Source organism: Tenebrio molitor, chromosome 3 (genome assembly GCF_963966145.1).
Source record: "Tenebrio molitor chromosome 3, icTenMoli1.1, whole genome shotgun sequence".
Classification (NCBI taxonomy): Eukaryota; Metazoa; Arthropoda; class Insecta; order Coleoptera; family Tenebrionidae; genus Tenebrio; species Tenebrio molitor.
The window spans coordinates 4,237,808-4,257,630 of NC_091048.1; the positions used below are offsets into that span (position 1 = coordinate 4,237,808).

At 33.4% G+C, this 19,823-nt stretch overlaps 1 protein-coding gene across 4 annotated transcripts in view; it reads right to left on the minus strand.

The window, feature by feature from the left end:
* LOC138127240 (uncharacterized) overlaps nt 1-19,823 on the minus strand; it is a 139,012-nt gene that overhangs the window by 72,410 nt on the left and 46,779 nt on the right. For 3 of the 4 annotated variants that reach the window (XM_069043152.1, XM_069043155.1, XM_069043154.1), the window contains exons 2-3: nt 18,753-19,182; nt 2,082-2,192 (exon numbers count right to left, since the gene is read on the minus strand). In XM_069043152.1, the coding sequence (XP_068899253.1) occupies nt 2,082-2,192; nt 18,753-19,182 (541 nt within the window). The remainder of the gene's footprint in view (nt 1-2,081; nt 2,193-18,752; nt 19,183-19,823) is intronic. The other variant, XM_069043153.1, reaches the window with a different exon arrangement.

A 19,823-nucleotide genomic window follows, 5' to 3' on the forward strand; every position in this document is an offset into this window, starting at 1 on the left:
TCCTCCAATTTCGGCTGTTGTCGAATTCCACGGCAGCATCGCGCAAACACTCACTCTACCAATATCATCCTCGTCCAGATTTATGTGTACGAGACTTTTTATTGGGTTGTGTTTGCCAACAGCGCCTTGCATGAACAAGATTACGTTTAAATCTGATATTTGTGGAGGCTTTGAGGAAGACATCGCCGATTCGATGACGGCTCCGTCTTTTAGGATGTACGACGCGACCGGAATTTATTCCGGAGAACCCCGTACGCGGAATCAATCGAGCAGAATCCGATGGAAACAAACTCCCTCTAATAAGATAAATGTGAACGGGGCGGCATTGTCGTGGCGGTTTTTACAGGTCGTGTAACCGACACCACATCCAAACTAAATCACTTTAACAACCTCCTGCGTCTTACGATATTGTTACGACTCTCACGAATCGAACGCGAAGTTGAGGAGAGCCACTCGATCTTTATTTAAGTCGGGGGACCTTTTCGCCAAACGAATTAGAAGAAATAAACAGGACACTCTTCGCTTCGCTGCCACTTTCGTGTAGGTCAGATGGACGCCCGCAGGATCAATAACTGCAAGGCGGGAAGTAATTCATTGGAAGAATTGATCTTTGTTCTCGGTTATTAATAAAAGATACCGAGAGAAAATTATTTGTAACAGGCGCTGACTCACATAAAACTGTCCTCCCCTTTAATATCCATAACACCGATCAAACATTAATCTTTATCACATACACTGCCTCTCTGACAATGTAAGAAGATCTAACGCCAAAAGTGCGTCCTTCCTCCTCAAATTGATGAACACATTATTTACACATAAGACCCCGCAGGGTTGACTCTCTCACTGTAGAATTCAACCCTTGTTAGATGAATTATAGAGATGCGGAGGTTCAAAACAGTTATTTGTATATCAAGGCCGCGAAATGATTCTTTAACGTACCGAGAGAAAAATTGGCGCCGAGGCCGCTCGCGGCCGAGGCAAACAATCTCGAGGACGTTAAGGGATTTCGCGACCAAGGTGTACACAATATTTTTTCTGTACCGAAAATCAAATCTAACTTTATTTTAACGGCCGTCGTTAAAAGCAACGGCCGCGAAATTGGATTTCGCGGCCTGTTTTAAGTACGAGTTTCGCGTACGGTTGCACAACAATACAATCTAATTTATTCTGGTGACTTTATCCATGTAATAAAAAATTAAATTAATTGAATAATTAAATTAATTAATAATTAAAATCTACTATTTTTGCTACAATAATCTCATTTTGCGGTTCCATTGCATCATCGTTTCTGTTAAAGAATTTATCACGAGTTTGCTTACTGGATATTATGGAAAAAAAGCCGAAAACCGGTACGAAAAGCGAGAATAAAATAGATAATCTAGTAGTGAAACTTCCCATCTGGTCCAAATCCTGTTAGAGACAGTTCACATGGTCGGGACGGAATCCTGAGGACGAGTCCGTGATCTAAAATAATTCGTTGCTCCTCAATACAAATTGCGGTATTCATATTTGAGACAGCAAAGAAACCCGAAACTCTGGAATCGGTATCCAGCTTTGATGTTCCAATTCAAAAATAGCCATCAGCGTAACCATATTTCACAAGCCCGAGCGAATTTGGCTTGATTAATGGCCGCACATCTAACGAAAATAATAATTATATCGGCGGTTGATCTGGCAATTTCTTTACAAAGCACTTCGCTGGCTCTTCCTAATAAAAGACATTAATTTATTTCCACACAAACGTTTAAATTAGTCAAGTTCCCACCGAACGGGGCCGTGTTGTTGGTGCAATGGCGCCAACAGTCTACCCTTTTTCGCAATATACTTAATTCGAGATGTTGTTTTTTATGGAGAGTGATAACAATGAAAAGTTGGAACCGCTGCGACTTCCCAAAAGAAAAACTACTTTGTTATCGGCAGAGAACATTTTTTAGAAGTGACTAGTACAATCGGAAGGGTAGTCATCTGTCCTTCCGCCCCGAATTTGACATACAGCCACGACCCTCGACGAAATTCAAGAATAACAAAAAACTCCACGCTTAATTCACACAATTGGACAGTAATTTCGTCCGGAAACTCACCCTCGCTAGCTGCTTCTGCAACTTGGCAATTGTTTGTTTGTCGCGGAGTTCGTTTTTCTGCACTACTTCCAGCGCTATTTCGAGTTCTTGTATTCGGTCTTCGAGTGATTTCTGCAACAAAAAGCCAGTTGAAACAATATTTGATTGCGTTAAAAGCTCGAGTGGAACAATGACACGATTTCTCTTTGCTTCCATTGAACCATTCTCAATGGAGCTTTCGATGCCAATAAAGCAGCTTAAAAATTAATGCCGTTTTCTTTTTGCTGTACAGGTCGAGTCGATCGATGGATGCGACATCACGTTCAAATTTATTAGCGGAAACCATATAAAATTAATTTGGTTTAGATGGAGGAAGCGTCGATAGACGGAACTCAATGAAGGTTGAAAGAAAGTGAATGCTCCATCGACCCAAATTTGCTTTAAATTCAATGGTTCCCTGTTTACAAACAAAAATAAGTCAAAACGATGAATTATTTGAAAAACATGCATCAGATGTGTTGTCATAAAGAAAATTAGACTCTCTGGATCCTAAAATAAGTTCTCCGCAAATAATAGTGATGTTATGACTAATGCTACAATCATGGTTTTGTAACTCATCCAGGCTTTTGTATCTCTATAAATTTCAGCTTTAAGTGCAGGTCATTGAATGAACCACACACCTGTTCTTATCCACCAACTGCCAAAAATCCCGTTTCATAAATTGTTTGTCCTATTGTAATAACAAGCAGGTGTTTGGTGTTATTGTGGTAATACTTTTGAAATCATTTCCATCAAAATCAACTGATATATGTACATAAAGAGTTAATTGGCAGGGTGTTATTTTCAAAAATAGAAAAAAGAAACATTTACAGCTGCATCAATTATAAAATGTATTTTTGTAATAAATATTACATAAAGTATACACTGTGTCTGCTAAAGATTAAAATCTAGTAGCCTTTAGAGATATTGGAAATTTTAAATAACTGACAAATTCGACGTAAACAAGACTTTAGCATGTTCCAGAAAAAAACTATCTATCTCTACAATGCCACGTAATAATAATGAGAAGGATATTATTAATATTGATAAATAAATCCGACCTCGATGCCGTGCTTCCCATTATAATAATACCAAATAATATCGTGATACTTTTCCTAGATTTTTTCAGGCAAGGCAATCAAAATATATTAATAAAACCTGAAAAAATAGACTACGCGATGTAGGAAAAAAGTATAGCAGATATGAAGTAAGTTTAAAAATAGATGTAAATTGAAGAAAAGAAAAAATAAAAAACATCCCTGAAAAGAAATGTATAAGTAGAACGGAGTCAAAACAATGAAATCAATCAACGAGAAAGTCGTCCAATGAAATTATCCTAGAAACAGAAGAAAATTATTTTTCTCCAACCGTCTTAAAAGAGGTTACTTTTAATACCGTTTTCTGTCACTAAAATTGATGTTTTTGTAACTGTACTTTTAATCCTAGGCTTAAAAAGTTTTACTTCCAACTATGTAGTAGTTTAACACTTCGTTGATTTGAAGAAAACAACTAAATATGTAAACAAAAAAGTCAAAACTGTCTCCTTGGTTACAAGAATATTTCAACAAAACGTTCACTTCAAAATTTTAAATGTACCTATGAGTTTCGTGCTTTTCATGATATGGATCCTTTACTTGATTGGAGAAAAAATAGTATGTGTCATTCGGATTAAAAGTGACTTTTTTGACTTGAAATGATTGCAGTAGTTCGGCTACGGTACGTTTCGCCTAGCTATGCAAACAAATTACCCGTCAAAAAAACTATCACTTTTAATCCTAATAACACAATCTACTATTATTACGTTACTTCTGTACATATAAAAGCAGCAAAAGATTCTGTAAAGCAAACGAGCAAACAAGAACATTGTACCTAGTATAAAAGATATTACTGAAAGAAAATTTAAAATTATTAACATCAACGCAACAAACAAAACCTTGGAAATGTAACAAAACAGAAGAAAAATACATTTTAAAACTGCAAATAAAAGGAAGAAATGGCTAAGAGTGGAATCAAATCAATTTTGTATGCAGTCTGTTGCATCACTATTAAAATTAGATGCAACAGAAGGAAAAATAATGAATTTTGGGTTAATTGAATTGTGGAATTTTTATTTTTATTTCTTTAGGACAAAATGCTGCCAATTGTCGTACATTTATCTCAATTAATAATTTAGCGTTTAGGAAACTTTCGTTAGCTCTTTGTATGTTAATTCAGAAAATAGAACCAGCCAGTTAACTGTGTCCCAATTGACCGGAATTCACTGTACTTATACATAATGTATGTCTGTCCAATACGTTGTGATATTGTTGCAGCAATAAAGCTAGTTATCTTGCGAAAAATTATAAGAAATAGGTATTGCTGACAGTTTTCTTGAATTGAATACGGTATTACGTGTCCTCAAGAAATAAAAAACAGAGACTCACAGAAGAGATAATAGAGCAGGAAATCCAAATCATTGCAGTACGACTGACAACTGTGGTCAAGAGAGAGGAATTACACATTTTGAAGAGTAAAGTACTAAAAATAAATTAGAATACTAATAAAACATCCAAATAAAAGAAAATAAAAAGAAAGATACAATAACAAAGTATGTATACAAAAAAAAAATTGAATGGTGGCAATATAATTAAGGGTATGCCATAAAAACAATAAAATAGATCAGTGATAAAGTGATATAAGAAGTTTGCTAATAATTCCACATTTCCAAAACATCTCAAGGTATCGGGTGTTCATTTAAATTTCCGGTCAAAGTTGACATTGAAGAGTGGATTGTGAACGCACTACGGATTACGGATCGGATGTTTATCTTACGTTTTTACACGAGTGGTGCGTTCACAATCGACTCTTCAACGCCAACTTTGATCAGCAATTAAAATAAACACCCGATAGTTATCACACATTTTTTTAAGGATCAAGTCGGATAACATAAAAGTTTATCTATGTATTTAGAAAAAAATCTTTATTATTTTTTTGTAATCTTAATTATAAACATTCTAAGACAATACTTTCATCGCTATTAATAAGTTTTTTGATAACTAACATTGATAGTGCCCCTTTTGAAAAAAAATCTACATGACGCTCCTCAAGGTTCCATTTGGGGACTATTTTCAATTTATAATTATAATTCACCTGGCCCAAACTTCTATTATTAACATCGATGTAGAAGCCGATTGATCTTTAACCAACAAAGTTTCTCTACATGAAAAATTAAAGATAAACATGATTTTAAATTCAAGGTCTTCTTCAAGAACTCAACGAAGAGCAATAAAGTTCAGCAAATCCTCAAATTTCTTGATATTTCGTTACTCATGTATTGTTTTATCAGCTATACCCTTGATGAAATTAATTCTTATTCTATATTAAATACCGGATAATTCCAAGAATGACATAAGAGCAACTGAATTATTATCAACTAGGTTTTACCCGCGGCTTCGCCCGCAAATTTCAGAATGTTTTAAAATTATGTTTCTACTTTCATGTATTGTGATAGACGCAGTAATTTCAATATGAAGTTTGTCTTTTTACGAAGAATAATTAAAACTTTACTGTAGACTACTTTTTTCTTCGACTATATAAACAAAAAGATCAATACGATAAGAAAGTAACACTATGATCAGTGATCATTTACCAATTCATGAAAATACGCCAACATAACACTTTTATTTTCAGTTCATTATTTTTGTGGGTGTCAAGCGGCGAAGGTGACAATATACTCAGAGGATGAAATAGTGGTGAAGCGGCGAAGGTGAGGGTATTTCCAACTCGAAAAAACTGTCTTTTTTTCTTAACAGGGTTGAAAATGGTAGTAGGGGTTGGTTTTTGTAAAATTAAAGTACACAGTAATTTTCTTCTTGTTTTGAAGATCAAGTGTACAAAATTTCATCAAGATCGGAGTAAAACTGTAGATTTGCATACAAAATATACAAACAAACAGACATTCGTTTTATATATATAGATTGAACATTTCAAGAGCCTTTCGTTGCGGAGAAACTACTAATTATTTTTCCATAAAATTGTATAAGAAATTAACAGTAGTGCCTTCTACTTGTAGAACTGCTAAACAGTCTTAATGGGTAACGGTTTCTTGGTTTTGCAGAATATTTTAATTTTAACTTTTAAGAATTCGGTGAGTTTTTGTTTTCATTTTCAGTTTCCTCCAGTGGTTTTCTGGATTTCATTTTTCCTTAACAATAATTTATAATTTCTTAGTCCAAGTAGTGTAGAAAGTATGTAAAAATGTACTTGCTTAACACTGATAAACTTAATTTACTTCCCCAACTAAAACTGACCCAGAAACGAACAAAAATAATATACAAAAAATCAATGGGGGGGAAATTACAACCAAAATTGAACACCGAATGTGAAACCACATTTACCTTTATCTGTGAATACATCGTGTTCATAAACTGTTATTGTATTCTCCGATATTGACAAAAACAGTACTATCATCATAGATAGAATATAAACATGTTATGTGGTCATAAGAATTAACAAAGTTAGAATAAAAAAAACAAAGAAAGTGTAAAAACAGATGATATAAGGAGCCTTAGATCCTTTGCCTTGAATAGAAAGAGGAAATAATTCCTTTAGTGGCACTCCTGCATACAGCTATTTATTATCACGACAGGTGCGGTTTATTTGTTCATTTCAAGTTTAATTAATAATTAAAATAAATAAATAATAAGTTTTAAAAAATTACACAGTATTATATATAGTGGAGCTTTAAGAATTATCAGATTAAATGGTTCAAAAGAAATTGACCAGACAAATAATATAAAAGCTAAAGAATTACCAAAATGGGAACGAAGACTAAATAAACGCATTAACAATATCAGACGAGATTTAGGTAGAATAACTCAATATTTAAAGGGTATAAATTCTAATCATCTAAATAATTGTATTCAATCCATTTTAAATAACAACCGAATACATTGTTTAAAATATAATGAATATAATAAAACATTAATAGAAATCAAAGACACTTTATTACAGAAGTTAAATATTTATTCTAAACGACTCAAAAGATATAAAAATAATAAACAACGGAAATTTGAAAACAAACTATTTAGAAATAATGAGAAGTTGTTTTACAAAAATTTAACAGATAATAAAACTCAAACTAATAATGGTACACCAAATATAAACGAAATTAAAGAATTCTGGTCAAACATATGGTCAAATGAAGTTCAATTTAATAATCAGGCAGAATGGATTCCTCATTTAGAAAATGATATACCAGATAGTAATAATCGACATCATATTCAAATTAGCCATGAAATTTTAGTTGAAAATATTAATAGTTCACATAATTGGAAATCCCCTGGAGGTGACCAAATTCATAACTTTTGGTTAAAAAAATTTACTTGTATTCATAAATGCTTACTTGATCACTTTAACGGATTTATTAGGGAACCTAACACATTTCCAGAGTTTTTGGCCCATGGTATAACATATCTGAAACCAAAAGATTCCGATACTAAAAATCCATCAAAATATAGGCCAATCACATGTCTACCTACAATTTATAAAATTATGACATCTTGCATTAAAGTAATAATTTACGACCATTGTCAAAAATTAAATATACTTAATGAAGAACAAAAAGGTTGTGTTAAAGAGTGTTTTGGTTGTAAAGAACAACTCATACGGTAATAATGGAACAAGCTCGAAAAAATAATAGAAATATTTATACCGCATTCATAGACTACAAAAAAGCCTATGATTCAGTACCACATTCATGGTTAATTAAAATTCTTAAAATTTATAAAATTAATTTGGATTTGATTAACTTTTTATCTCATGTTATGACATTTTGGAAAACTACTTTAAATTTATCAATAAACAATACTAAATTAAAATCCGAGCCTATTCAAATTAAACGGGGAATTTATTAAGGAGATTCTTTAAGTCCTTTATGGTTTTGTCTAGCCATTAATCCTTTGACAAATCTATTAAATAGCACTGGATATGGTTTCAATATTAGACTTAATAATACCACACTATCCAAATTAAATCACCTTCTTTATATGGATGACATAAAACTTTATGCATCGAAAAAGAACCACATTTTATCTTTACTAACAATAACTGAAAATTTCTCAAATGATATTGGGATGAGTTTTGGTATTGATAAGTGTAAAATGCAATCAATATGTCGCGGTCATTACGAACATTTAGAATATATAACTCAAGAAGGAGAAATCATTAAAAATTTAAATAAAGGAAAATTTTATAAATATTTAGGTATTAATCAAACAAATCATATTCAACACTCAATTATAAAAGAAAATTTAGAAAAGCAATTTTATTTAAGAATTAAATCTATTTTAAAATCAAAATTAAACGGTAATAATTTAATTAAAGCAGTTAATACATATGCTGTTCCATTACTGACCTATTCTTTCGGTGTTATAAAATGGTCCAAAACTAATTTACAGAACATAAACATTAAAACTAGAGTTCTTTTTACCAAATTTAGTAAACACCATCCTAAATCTGCTATTGAAAGATTTAATTTACCACGCGAAAACGGTGGTAGGGGTTTTTCAAATCTAGAAATACTGCTAAAAAATCAAATTGCTTTACTAAAAAATTATTTCCTCAATAGAGCTCGTGATAACACCTTTTTCAATGCTTTGGTTTCAGCCGATAAAGGCTACACACCTTTAAATTTAAGTGATAATATAATTTCAGACATTGTTAAGCCAAATATACCTGACACAATTGCAAATATAAAACAGAAGTCTTTACATGGGAGATACTTTAAAGAACTGGAACAACCAGAAGTTAATATTCAGGCCTCTCATGCATGGCTTAAGAAATCAAATATTCATCCTGAGACGGAGGGTTTTATATTTGCAATACAAGATCGTGTTATAAATACAAGAAATTATAAAAAACACATATGCGGTTTACAATCGATAATTGATAAATGTAGGATTTGCGGAACTGAAGGGGAAACCATTGAACACATCATTTCTTCTTGCACCGTTTTGGCTCAAAGCGAATATAAAAAACGTCACGATATATTCGCTAAAATTATACACATGAATTTAGCTGTTAAACTCAATTTATTAAAGAATACACAACCACATTATAGTTATACACCAGAAAGTTGTTTGGAAAATGACAGTTACAAGTTATATTTTGATAGAACAATTTTAACTGACATTCATATTAAGCATAACAGACCAGACATTATAATTTTAAATAAACAACAAAAGCAAGCATATCTTTTAGATATAGCTGTTCCAAATTCACATAATATAACACAGACATATAACACAAAAATTAATAAATATTTAGAGCTCTCCGTTGCTATGAGAAATCTTTGGTGTTTAGAAAAAATTTCGATTTTACCACTTGTAATTTCAGCAACGGGAATAGTACCGCAATCTCTTTTTAAAAATTTAAAAATTCTGGATTTAGATAACAAATTGGTAGTTGAAATTCAAAAAGGTATATTATTATACTCATGTCACATCGTGAGGAAGTTCCTTAACATTGACACAGAACATAATACACAACAAAGTCAAAATGCGGAGGCGAGACGCCGGTAATTATGTTGATAAGCACTGCACTATTACTTGATAGTAATATCCGTAATAGTGTATGTACTCCGGCAAAATTGCCGTGCCGCCGGGTGGAGGTGGGATAGTAGAATTAAGAATGCAATTACTACGAAATGCACGTACTTCATTCTAATTCATTCTTACAGAAACAAAGAGGACCCCGAAAAAATGAATTTCATTTGAGAAAAATCCACAAAATGCCAAGCACTGCTAATTGAAAACTAAGTTTTCATCTGGAAGAATCGGAATCCGCTCCTATCGCGGACAATATTTGCAGGGAGACAAAGAAAATTCGTTTCTTTTGTGTTTTCCGGACGTTCCGATTGAAAACAGTGATTTATGAGTGTCCTACGAAAGAAATATCATCTCAATTACGCGAGATGGATCCGCTCCTGCCCACTGCAGACTTCTATAAATGTATTAATTCCAGAAAAACACTCCGCCTAATTGGCATCCACGCTTTTTATTTACCAATTACACGCATCGAATAATTAGTTAATTTAAATGGAAACATCCAGCGTAGGAGCATAACGGCGTGATAAGCCCCGAAAGTGGAAACAAACTACACCGTTCGAAATCATAACTTATCAATATTTCATGGGCGCAGCCGAATTAAATCTAGTGTAAAAACGTCCATTTTCCGGTGTATTGGACGGTTCGAATCCCCTGTATGCATTTACATTTTAAATAACGCTTTCGGTTGTTTATTCGAAAACAGTGGGGCGCAACATCCCCTTAACGAGACTAATAAATTTGGCGGCGCCAAGGGCCGAATGAATTTATTATGTTAGTGTGCCGGAATTATGGATTTAAATGGATTTGTCGAAGGTTTTATTTTCCATCGGTGATAACGTCGCCGAGAAAATACAGACTTTGGGAAATCAATCAAGAGCAAATTCTAATAACTCGGCTCGCCTCGGCGTTATCACTTTTTCCACTTGGATAAATTTTATAAAAGGGGCGACACTGGAGGTTCCATTGACGAGCTATTCGTTATAAATCTTGCTCGCTGATGATATTCACTTGCTACAACTTAACAATGGGATGTATCAAAACGCAGACGTATAAATCACGTTTTTTCCTTCCGGCTTTTATCGAAATCAAAAATTCCGGACGTTCAAGAGCGGATGAATTATCGTTGCACTCTTGTCACGCCGGAGTCGATTTAAATTGCATTAAAGTGCTCGTTTGGCCGAAATGAGGCATCAAACGCACAACGACAGAAAATATGTCGGATGTTTTCTGCACGTTTCACTTTCGCGTAAGTGCTGCCGCACTAGTTGTTTATAAGTATCATTAGGTACGGCCTTAATGGAACTCGCTATAAAACTGGATGGCGTGCCACCTCACTCGACCGCACAAAACCTCCAAAAATGGAGGAATTTATCGGCGAAACGACGCTGTGCTAAATCGGGGGCGGGAGGAATGATGATTTTTTACATCTGCTAGTTTCAGACTGTCATTTATTTAACGATGGAGTACCTAATCATCTTTTTCGACGTGCAGAAAGGGGAGCTGAATACATGGAAAGCGATCGTAAATAGCGTTCTTAATAATTCAAGTGGGACACAAGGCCGGAAAATTGGTTCTTTAATCTAATTTGGGACACTAATAACGTTCGCGAAATTGCTTTATTGAATCATTTATAAACTGTACCTGTGGTGCAGACCGGTGCTGATTAAATCTCGATTGTTGATTGCGGCGTCAAAAAGTTGTTGTTGTAAACGTGAGCTTCGGACAAAATTTGGGGCTGCTTTAAGAAAGCTCGTCGAGAAGCAGCCGGTGCTGCGAGAAAAATGCCGAAAATTAATTTACTATAATCGCTCGTGGGCTTGGAAACTTGTTAAGTTATCTTTCTGTTTATTCCAACGGAACGCACCTGGCCATAAAAAATGCAGGAAAACGCTCATTTACCTATATTTACATAAATATGCATGAATAATTCAAGTTCATAATACGTGAAGACACAAAAATCGGACTAAAAAGTCAGGTGATGATTTTCCAAAAATTAACATATCATCTAAGTTATCTCACAAAAATTGTGGACTGAATAAAAAGCAGATTTTATTAAATAGCTTTAATAGAGTGTAGTTATTTATAAGATAAAATCTTAATTTGTTGTTTTGTTGAGTTGGAAAATATTTTTTTAAATATGTATTTAAAACAACCGTCTTTAAATAATTCAGACATTGCTAAATTTTAATAAACCCTAAAAGAAATTTATTGAAAATGGTTCGAAGAGTTATTTGTTGATAAATTAATTAATAAAGTAATACAACGTGATCAAGAATGACTGAATCTGTTGGTAACAATGAAAATTTGAATGATTTTGGTACCACTGTAATCTAAACGCATTTCCGGTTGTCAGATTTGACAGAGTTGACAGGCGAATTTGACGTTTACCATCAAAGGGTCATTTTTGTAATAACATAAACTAAGCATAAACATACCCGACATAACCTAATTTTTTTTTAATGTCGTGTCAAGTTAAAACATCCGGTCAGTGCCAATTATGAAACAGAAAAACACCAATATTTTTCAATTGTTTCATTGCCAACAGACTCAGTCATTGTTGATCACGCTGTAGTTATTTACATTGAAGCACGGTAGGGGTATTTTACAGCGCTAAGACTAGGTTTCAGGCACTCGGCTTTGTCTCGTCCCGATTAGTTGGAGCGCTGTAAAATATCTACCGTACGACATTTGTATTCTGACCGAATGTTTTATTTTGCACTTTTGCAGATTTTTATGAAATAACAAATGTCAAACTTTTATGACATGCAGATCTGCCAACCCGATAAATTGCATTTTCCCTATTATGATTATGATTATTTATTAGTCAATAAAAAAAACATTTATCGGAAAAATAATACATGTAAATTTGTTTTTTTACACTAAATTAGAGTAACATATGAACACTTTAATTTTAACGTAACTGTAAAAAGAGTAAATTAACCGTGTGTGCTACCGCACTCTCCCAGAAATTTACAACACCGGTCGGTAAATCGCAGCTACCTTAACCTAAATTGAAAGGTAAATTGTAAACAGGAATCAGAAAGCCCGTAGGGCAAATAAAGCTTGTTAGCTAAATTGAAAGGTAAAGGTGTGTTTTACAGTTAGGAAAAAACACTAATTTGTGCAGATATTTATACCATAATTAGAAAATAAATAAAAATAGAACATAACCTTACTTTGAATTTAGTAACATATATTGATACTTTTTCAAAATTTAGGAACTCCAATCATTATAAATTGGAAAATTTCAAATAAGAGCATGTATAAGATAAACGATTATTTTATATTTCATCAAGGTTAGTAAATTAGGATTAAAAAGTCCACCCACATTTTAAAATGAAGAGAGAGTTATGTCGATGTATAAAACACTAAAACTTGTTAAGTTAAGAGTTGAATGTAGAATAAGTTTTGTTTTTATCACATTTAGAGCTCTCGACGCTTTGATTCTTATACAGAAGAAAAAAATTAATGTTTATGTTGTTGAGAGTGTTTTGAATAATTGGTTGTATGATTCGAAATGATTTTTGAAAGGATTTGAAGAGTTGACGAAACTGAAGCAAAGAATGCATTATACTTTTTAAGCGATTTGCTGACATGTTTGAGGAAGTAGAATGATCTCTCAAGGTGTTTTCAAATACGAGTATGTTAAGATTTGCACACCGATTGTGTAAGTCAAAAGATACATGAGAGAATTATCTTATAAAATATTGACATGATTCTGTATAAACGAAATATAACTAGATCCAAGATGTTTTGCACGTGTCTGTCAAACTGTCCTGGGAGAATAAAGTTTGTTAGGGAATCACGTTTAATCCATGTTGAAAATCACTCTTAACTCGTACTTTAAAGATAGTTTTCTTGTCGACGAAGCTTCTCGAAGTGGTCTCATTATTGATCCTTTCTTGTACCGAAAGCGAACTTCACGAGTGATTTTTCCCATTACTAGTTCAATGTCAACACTTGAACTAGTAAAACTCAAGAATACGAAGAACACTTTTTATTTTGGTCTTATTGCTGATAGACATAACTTCCCTTTATGCATGATTTTATACTCTTCGAAGATGGAAAGTAGCCTTTACTGCTTGATTCACTTTTTCTAATGCATCTAGGATTTCGTCGTTTATTATAACAGTAAAAAAGTCACAAATTATAGTAACGTGTAGAAAGCCAATTAAAGAAAGAGGCAGAGAGAAATAGAGAGAGTGGGGGGAAAGAGAGAGAGTGCACCTGATCCTATCCTTTTTTCCATATATTGTAAACTTTATGAACTTCTTCTTCTTCTTTGAATCTGGAATTTTGCTGTTGAGGTAATTCGTAAGAACTTTGAAACGAGATCGAGATCTTCCTATTTGTAACTGATTGAATTTTGGTTTTTATCTCCCTTCTTTATAAGAAAATTTGATTCCAGCAGAATGTCAACATCAAAAAATAGTTATTTGTACAACTACTTATTAAAGTTATACTTTTTTTCACGAATTTGCAAATAAGCAAATAAGCAAATAAGTGAAAAAAAAGAGACTTTCATAACGTGTTGTACACACTATTTTTTTGCATATGGATGTAAATTGAGAAATTTGGTCTAAAAGGATTTATGAAAATTTACAACAAAAAAATAGGAATGCTTTGACAATCATCTCCAAGGAGATGGAATAAAATGATGCAAAAAAGTACTACTCTCACTACGATTTTGCGTGTAAAAAAGTGCCACTTTCATTACGATATACAAAAAAATATCTTTAAGTTTACATATTGCCTTGAGAGACGAGAAAATAGTATCCAATATTTTTACAATTTGAAAATTTAATTTGAACCTACATGTTTTAATCCTATCTAAACAAATACGATCAAAATGTGTGGTTTCAATAAAATGATGCACGCCTTAAATACATACAATTCAAGTGAGAACAATAACTGATATGTATATGAATATCATAGACGTGGGGATATATAGGATAGCCACCAGGTGTTCTGATTTACCACCCCAGAGTTTTTTATGAGGGTCACAGTAGGGTGGATTTTAAAATACAAACAAGGATCAAAATAAGTCAAACAGAAAGTGCAGTCCTTAGTTTGTTATTAAGCAGGGGTTATCGATAACTGTGTAAATTACTTTGGAAGTTTCTTGAAAAAACACAATTTATTCAACATCTTTCAGAATCACTCTGTAAATACAGATTCCTATTTGCACTGCTGAACTACTATTCTTCAATAAAAACTTGACATTATGTTAACCACATCTGCCCACTCTCGTAATCAAAATAAACAAACTTGCCTTGGCAAACAATGCTATCGTGTGCGTTTATTGTATGTGCGATAACATTATCGGACATTGACAAAAATTTTACTTGATATGTTTAAAAACTTTTCTTCATACTTTACCAAATAATAACTATTCGAAATCAAACCGGAGCTTAGGGACGTACCAAGCAGGTGTGCCTCGCACAGGGATGGTGAAAACTATTGTCGCTTAATACGAACAAAAAATTTTACCCTTAAAATATGCATCTCGGCAATCGATTTTCTGTGAGTTTTTTTTTTGCTTTAAAATGGACTGTGAAATATCAAATTACAATTTTTACCCAGTGGTACGTATGTATGAACTTTGAATTGTATTAAGGTAAAACAGGATGCCAGTAAAATCGGAATTTTATATCGAAATTTGTACAAACAATTCTTTAATAAGAAAATAATACTCACTGGCTGAATTTCGATGTGTCAATATCAGCAAAGTAATTTGATATCAAAAAAGTGAACCAATAAACTCAAAAACACCCTCTCCTATAATGCAAATTTTGGAGAATAAAAAATTGAGGGCAATTTCCAAAATGTTCCAAAAACTATTAGCATGTAGTCAAAAAGAAAATCTGCTTGAACACTTACTTTGATTGCTTTCGTTGGAAGTCGATTGTTTTAGTTTAAAAAAAGTGCAAAAGGCGTCTTTTTCATTTGCTGTTTTAGTTTGTTAATACGAAAATACCTTATGTGATGTGGAAACTATTTTCTTATTGAAAAATGAATTTTTTGTGGTAATTTCGGAGTGAAATTCGAATTTTACTATTACCCTGTTTCACCTTTAAAAATCGATATTTCAGAAACCATCAGTGCAAAGATTCCATTGGCATAAATCAGAATTTGATAATCTATATAAATTTGGAAAAAAGGGGGATGGGCATTTAAAGAAATGGAGATAACAATATTGCATGGAAACAAAGAGAAGCAGAAAAATGAAAATTATTGGAAAGCGATTCTTTAAAAAAAAAAGCTAAATTAACCTGTCCGACTTTTTTTCGAAAAGCTCAACTCGAAAAAAAAAATACATATTCAGATTGTTGCAAACTTTGGCGAACACTGTACTTTAGGATATCCTTAGTAATATGTAATTGAAATGATTTCGTAATTAGCAACTTACTGAAATCCGTTTTATTTGAGTTAACCCATGGTTAGATAGTTATTTGTACAACTGGTTATGAAAGTCATACTTTTTTTCATGAATTTGCAGTTTGATCAATCAATCAAACAAATAAGTGAAAAAAAAGAAACTTTCGTAACGTGTTGTACACACTATTTTTTTGCAAATCGATGTAAGTTGAGAAATTTGGTCTAAAAGGATTTATGAAAAATTAAAAAAAAAATAGGTATGATTTGACAATCATCTCCAAGGAAGTGGAATAAAATGATGCAAAAAAGTACTACTTTCACTACGATTTTTCGTGTAAAAAAGTGCCACTTCATTACGATATGCAAAAAATAATTTCAAAACATTCCTTAATACAAAAAATAAAAAATCGACTTTCGATTCATTTGCAAAATTACTTTTTGAACAAGGGCGGCCACCACCTTTGGCACAGCCCAATCGTAGCTGCCCCATGAAATTTTTCCCTCCTTTTGGGCAAACTAAATATTATCTTGAAACTATTTTCAGTTTCTGTTACTTAGTTTATTAAGAATAATTGTAAAACTAAAGACAGCTTCAACAATAAAAAGCAATATGTATTGAAAATATTGATCGTATGTACTATTGCGGGCAAAAAAAGTGGGACATCAAATTTCTGTCAGTTTTGAAAAATTCGATGTAGTTTAAGCTTTATTGTCATTTTTTTGACACTATTCCAGATGACAGTTTAAAAATTTATTTTATACTCCTATTTTCCTTTTCCAAATGCTCTCTCCTTTTGATAAAGATAGATTTTGATTGGGACTTTGCCTTAAATAAATCTTCACTACGTCCTTACTTACAATCATTCCCTACAACCTACAATACTTAATGACAACGTCAATCAATTCAAATAAGATAAGGGTTATTTCACATTAAAAGTCAAGACAATGACGTTGATGTCCCACTTTTTTTGCCCGCAATAGTACTGTCGCGAGCTAAAAATTCTGGTCGTCAATGTCATTTCAAAATTTGGTTAGATTGTCACAAATTAAAAAATTTTCCCTGTCTGATTATGCCCACGTCAACAAAGTGTCAAAAAATTAAATAATTAATGTCATACAACATGATGATAGGTTATGATTTTACGATCGTTCAATTTTGTACCAAAATAGTTATTTATTTAACGAGTTCGTGTGTAAATTGGGCTTTTTTTGGTATGAGTGGGCCAGATTAAAACGCGAGTGAAACGAGCGTTTTAAAGGCCCACGAGTGTAAAAAAAAGTCCAATTTACACAGGAACGAGTTGAATACAACGTTTTTTTGTTCGACGACCCCCTTAAAAGCTCCAAATCGCTTAAAATATTTAAAATTAACTTGACGTTTCGTTTTGACAAGTTGTCACATTTATCAAAATTCGTTCACATAGGAGAAAATTCTCAAATTCTGACAGTCTCGAACAAAAAATTTAATTTTTAATTTAGTTATGAAGGAGCAAATAAAAAGGATCACCTTCAAAATTCTAAAAATATAACAAGAAATAAAAGCGATTGTACTAAATCGATGAAGAAAATAATTTGAAAACTCTAGAGTGTGGTAAAAAATACCACTCCCAAAATTATTTTTTACGCCGAACCAACTTTAAAAAATTTTTGTTTTCCCCCCGTGCTTAATCCTTTCCAATTTCCTCCGATAAACCACCTCCTCCTCCACCACAATTTTTATTGCGCAAACCTTCACATATTTCCCTGCAATATTTACCGTGAAACCTTTCAAAATAATTTTTCATGCATGGAAACGTTTCAATTTCCTGATTTGGCGCAATTCACGTAATCCAATTTCCAAATTTACAGTCGCCACACTTTTATCGATCCCCCGACGAAATCCTCCCTTATAAATAATACATTCCTGTTTGCGAGTAATGGACTTAACGCAAAGATGAAATAATTTCGGCGGCTCCTGATGGATTAGCGATAATCGAAGCTGCGACGAGTTTAAAAACGGCCCTCCTAAGTAGGCTGAAACCCTCTTTAATGGAAACTCGTCCATTTCGCCCCCGTAATCCTGTTGGCGTGTATTGGTCCGTGTGTCAGTCTGCAGTGGTTTTTCCTACGTAATCCCGAATTCCATAACACTTAGTTTTATGTGGGAATGCATCGATCTGGATTCGAGAGAGCCTCTTGGTCAGCTTAAGAGTAAGGCCCTTATGCTTTCCCTCTAGTCTACTGCAGGATTACGCCTCCTCCTTCGGATTCAACGCCGCCGACATAACTACTAACTTACTTACGGAAAGGATGCACCCAACAGTTATACTCCAAGCAATACGACGCTAAATATCTCTTCACGACAAGAACAAACACACCTGAATTTGACATTAATACTACAACGAAAACTGGTTTTTCTTCAAGACAAATTTTTTGTCGTGTGGGTGGTGGTTACGCTTTCATATATGAAATTATATCAATAAATCCACGTGGAGAGAAACGTGTTGATAAATGACAAAACACAAGAATCAATACTCTATCTGACGACACGTGTAAGAACAAGAAAAAAGTCCCTAAAAATTTCTAGGTAATTCCCCTAAGTATCAAACCAATTGGGAATTTTTTAAAAATTCCCAAATTAAAAATGTGACAGATTTGCAACTAAAAATCTTGCCAAACGTCAAATATAGTGTACGCTAGCGCCCTCTACCTTTTCCTCGTCGAACGCTTCATCCCCCAGTTCTGTTTGTTGTCCTCTTGTCACAGTCACCCTTCCACAAGAGCGCGGTGTTGCCGGCGGCGTCGGTAAACTGTCTGGCAATTGTTGCACGCCCTCTGTCTCCTGGCGTATGAACTGAATCCTCCCCGCTTCGACGCATATATTGGGCGCGAGAGGGTAGCACTGGGTGGGGCTGGGGTTTGAATCGAGACTAGCGCGCTTTGGATATGGTGGCGGACTTCCGTTTACTATATCATTAGGTGATAGTTCCGGCATGACGCCGTGCTTATCGTACCCTAAAAAATGAGCTTTGTCTTCACAGACGGGGTGAACTTGACGGACCGACGGACGGGAGGGTTTCTCCTTGTCAACTTCGATTGGATTCGTGTCGGCGCCGGGGATTCGAGAGACGTTGGCAGACCTGCAACGACGAAACCAAAATTACTGTTGGAGTTCTGATGATACAGCTGTCAATTAGATTAATTGAAATTTTGATTACTTTAGAACTACGGTCCGTACTAGGATTAAATTCTATAATTAATCATGTCTACTCTACCTACGTAATCAGTAATCACTATCATATTAGAATTATATTTGCAGCTTAGAGTATGTCTAAAAAGTACTAGATACACTTACTATACGTAACTGTTAATTGTTACTTGTAAGAGAGTATATATTTGTAGGTGAAAAACAATTTCTTGTACTTTTTCCGCAAGGTCTCAATACGCAATAAAAATGTAAATATTTGTACTTACATGAAATTGTTTACAAAATAAACGATTTGTATGTTTACATTTCAAATGGGAAATGGATTATATAAGCATTTGTCTAACGATATTGGAGAGTTTATGAATTTAAAAAAAAAATTACGATACTGTAACTTTTGAGTTGAGTATTGTTTAAAGCTTGTAAATTATGTAAGGAAAGTATTTGAACTGATAGGAGTACGTACATGACGGCTATTCGGAATTTTGCAAGTACCTACTGTCTTATTATCACTGTGCTACAAGCGTTTGTGAAGACTACACGAAACAGCTTGGGGAAAATATTTGTGGAGTAAAA